At 44.3% G+C, this 3,702-nt stretch overlaps 1 protein-coding gene across 1 annotated transcript; it reads left to right on the forward strand.

Annotated features, from left to right (window-relative positions):
- The first annotated feature begins 216 nt into the window (after positions 1-216).
- LOC121387166 lies at positions 217-2,049 on the forward strand. Its single transcript, XM_041518192.1, has one exon. It carries the CDS (start codon positions 217-219, stop codon positions 2,047-2,049), a length of 1,833 nt encoding a protein of 610 aa, XP_041374126.1.
- The last annotated feature ends 1,653 nt before the right edge of the window (positions 2,050-3,702 follow it).

Genomic DNA, 3,702 nt, shown 5'->3' on the forward strand with positions numbered 1-3,702 from the left:
TGGAAACTGAGAACATCCTGTCCCCTGAACAGTCAGGCTTCAGACAGTTTCACAGCACTGAAGACCAAACAGCATATCTTGCTCAAGAAGTTGAAGATGCATTCCAAGAAAAAAAAACATGTGTTAGCCACCTGGATAGATCTGCAAAAGGCATTTGACAAAGTATGGACGGATGGCCTCATCGTCAAGCTACAGAGAAGCGGCATATCTGGAAACATGCTTGCGTGGATCCGATCATATCTTCACAACCGTAGAGCAAGGGTCACAGTTGACAGAAAAGAAAGCAAGAAAATACTTTTGCGACATGGGGTCCCACAGGGAGGAGTCCTATCACCTACACTTTTCTTAATCTTCATCAATGACCTTGTGCAGGAACTTCCCAATGGAATACAAGCTGCCCTTTATGCCGATGATTTGGTGATGTGGTGCAAGGAAGAGCATGCCACTACTGCCACCTACAGAATGCGGATAGCAGCAGACAACCTGACAGCCTGGTCAGAAAAATGGTGTGTGGCTATCAATAAAGACAAGTCTTCTACCACACTCTTCACTCTATCACCAAAGAAAAAAGCAGGAACAATCAAAATTGGGAACACTCCACTGAAACATGCAGATGAAGTAACATACCTTGGGGTCACCTTCGACAAGAAACAAACTTGGAAACCACATATTCAAAAGGCAGAGACAAAAGCCAGATGCAAATTAGCCATCATGCGGAAACTAGCAGGAACTAGCTGGGGAGCAAATGAGACAATCCTCAAGAGAGTATATCAAGGAACTGTACGGCCGCATCTTGAATACGGCTCATCAGCCTGGTCAACCACTGCAAAGACCAACCAGCAAGCTTTAGACAAGGTTCAAAACCAAGCTCTGCGAATCATAACGGGATCCATGAAGTCTACACCCATTAAAGACATGGAAAAAACTGCAGCAATACAACCCCTTGGTGAGAGGAGAGATGCCAAGATCATGATCCAGGCAGAGAAATTCAGGTACCTGCCCAATCATCCAATGAAACAAAGAATGGATGGTCTGACAAAGAATCGTCTCAAACGTAGCAGTTTCATCCACCAAAGTAGAAGACTTACTAGAGAACACCAAGCTAACCCGTTACCAAAGACACTTCCATTTTGCCCAACAGATCCTCCACAACCATGGAATGATGAACAAGCCAATCTACAGATCAGCATGTCTGTCCCACAGTTGGCTTCAGCAGACTCCCCAAACGACCTGGTCAAACGGTCACTGGCAATGGCTATGATCAGTGACCGGTACCCAGAAGAATCTTGGATCCATGCATACACTGATGGTTCGTCAACAAATGCTGTGGCCAATGGAGGGGCAGGCATATTTATCAAGCTCCCTTCAAGAAATACCCTAACTGCAAAAGTACCAACCGGCACCCACAGTTCCAACTACAATGCAGAAACCCATGCACTTATTCAGGCTGCTACAATGATCAAGGATGCAAAAGAAGACTGTCAACAAGTTGTCTTCCTCACAGATGCTCTCTCAGTCCTACAAGCCTTGCAAGGGGAAAAACTTCCTCACCTGAATGAAGCCATGCAAGAGGTAGCAAAGGAAAGACGAGTAGCTCTACAGTGGATCCCAGCACATTGTGGGATTCCAGGAAATGAGGAAGCAGACAGGCTAGCCAAGCTAGGAGCTAATCATGTACAGCCCAGCAACAACATTAGCTTCTCAGAGAAGAAAACCTTGATAAAGGCAGCCAACAGACCCAGGACAGAACAAGATGATTACCACCTTCTCAGTCGCTTGGAACAAGTAACTCTGTTGAGACTCCGGACAGGCCACAACCGACTGAATGCTCACATGTTCAGAAAGTTTAAACTTGCAGCAACACCAACCTGCAGTTGTGGCCTGGAAGACCAAACAGCAGAACACATCTTACAGGCGTGTCCAATTCATCAAGACCTGAGACAAGCTGAGTGGCCAATCGAAACTGCCATACACACCAAACTCTATGGAAAGAGAGGCGAACTGGAAAAAACAGCTCATTTTATCTTACAGACTGGACTATTGGTCTAAATTGTGAAAGAGAAAAAAAATAAAAAAATACCTATCGGTGCTTTACGACAATACAAATTTACAAAAAGGAATGGTGTATAGTGCACGAGCGCCACCTGTCGGAAAGTCTCTGATTGTTCGCCATAATGTACTGTTCTTGTTATTTTGAGTTTAAGACTGGGAAACATGCACTGTTGCACGGAGGGGCGGAGGGGCGGAATGTAGCCAAGTGTTATAACGCTCGCCTGATGCGCGGTCTGTTTTGGATCAACCCTCGTCGGTGGCCCATTAGGCTATTGCTCTTTCCAGCCAGTGCACAGGGAATGGTATATCAAAACCCGTGGTATGTGCTATTCTGTCAGTGGGATGGGGATCAATCCTAGACCGACCGCGTATCAAGCGATCGCTTTACCACTGGGTTACGTTCCACCAAATGCAACAGACAGATTCATGAAATCAACCACTAGTTTGCCAAATGTCCATTGGACTCTGCATTGTGCCGAAATACGGCCCTGATCATGTATTACGGTTTTGTTATTCAGATTGTATGAAGCCAATTTACGATAGCAGTTGATCGCGATTGTATGTACAAGTTTATAACAGTTCTACTCGTGTTAGTATTTGTATTATCAAATAGATGGTATTTTAATATGTCGAGGGCCGTCACTAGCGGGGCTGCGGTGGGGGATAGTTATTGATATTGATATAACCTCCCGTAAATGGGTGAAAAGGGTATGTCAGAGCCTGTAGATTTTAAAATCCCCCTACGCCCTAGCGTATTGCGCTTTCCATGCTCGTTCATTACAATAATTCATCTACCACCCCCAACCCCAACCCACAAACACAAAATCCTAGCTACGGCCCTGATATAAATATGTACCTTAAAATTGTAGTAGAAGTGATATCGTGCAGCCTGGCCACAGGGGTCTCTCGTTACAACTGCGAAGGTCAAGTATTGGGGTCGGCTATTAGTTATGTAATACACGTGATCAAGCCCTAGCCAATGATCGCCATAGAAATGTCCAAATGTGGACTTGTACTCCGCCCACGTCCGCGCGAAACTGACGTTGCCAAACCATTGATGTAGCATAATTGTTCTTCCTATGAGCATCCAACACTCCGCTCTGAATGGAGCCGGTGCCAACCTAGAGAAGATCGAATATACAGCTTGTTTTGCGTTGTAGGTGCCGAGATTGTAACCTTCTGTACAGTCTAAAACAAAAAGAGAGAGAAGAGTTTAGATGTGGTTAATGGGCAGCAAATTTCTGGACAATTTGAAGAGAGAGAGAGAGAGAGAGAGAGAGAGAGAGAGAGAGAGAGAGAGAGAGAGAGAGAGAGAGAGAGAGAGAGAGAGAGAGAGAGAGAGAGAGAGAGACAGACAGACAGACAGACAGACATATATTACCCCCATCTCCCTGTTGATGCAGTTTCTCTGGGTCCACAATGCGGTCATTTGTTTATGTTTTAATTAAGTACTAAATTTCAAGTAACATATCCATCTTATGTGGTTAACCATCCAAAAATGACATATTTTAACAAACCTGTTGGGTCAGCATACATATTATTTCAATATGAGCTATTGTGAATAGAAATGTTTATCTTCAATGTTTAAACATCTGCAGTTGACCTCAACTGTACAAGTATATTAAAATTTTGGTACTATCACTCACTATC

Source organism: Gigantopelta aegis, chromosome 13 (assembly GCF_016097555.1).
Source record: "Gigantopelta aegis isolate Gae_Host chromosome 13, Gae_host_genome, whole genome shotgun sequence".
Lineage (NCBI taxonomy): Eukaryota > Metazoa > Mollusca > Gastropoda > Neomphalida > Peltospiridae > Gigantopelta > Gigantopelta aegis.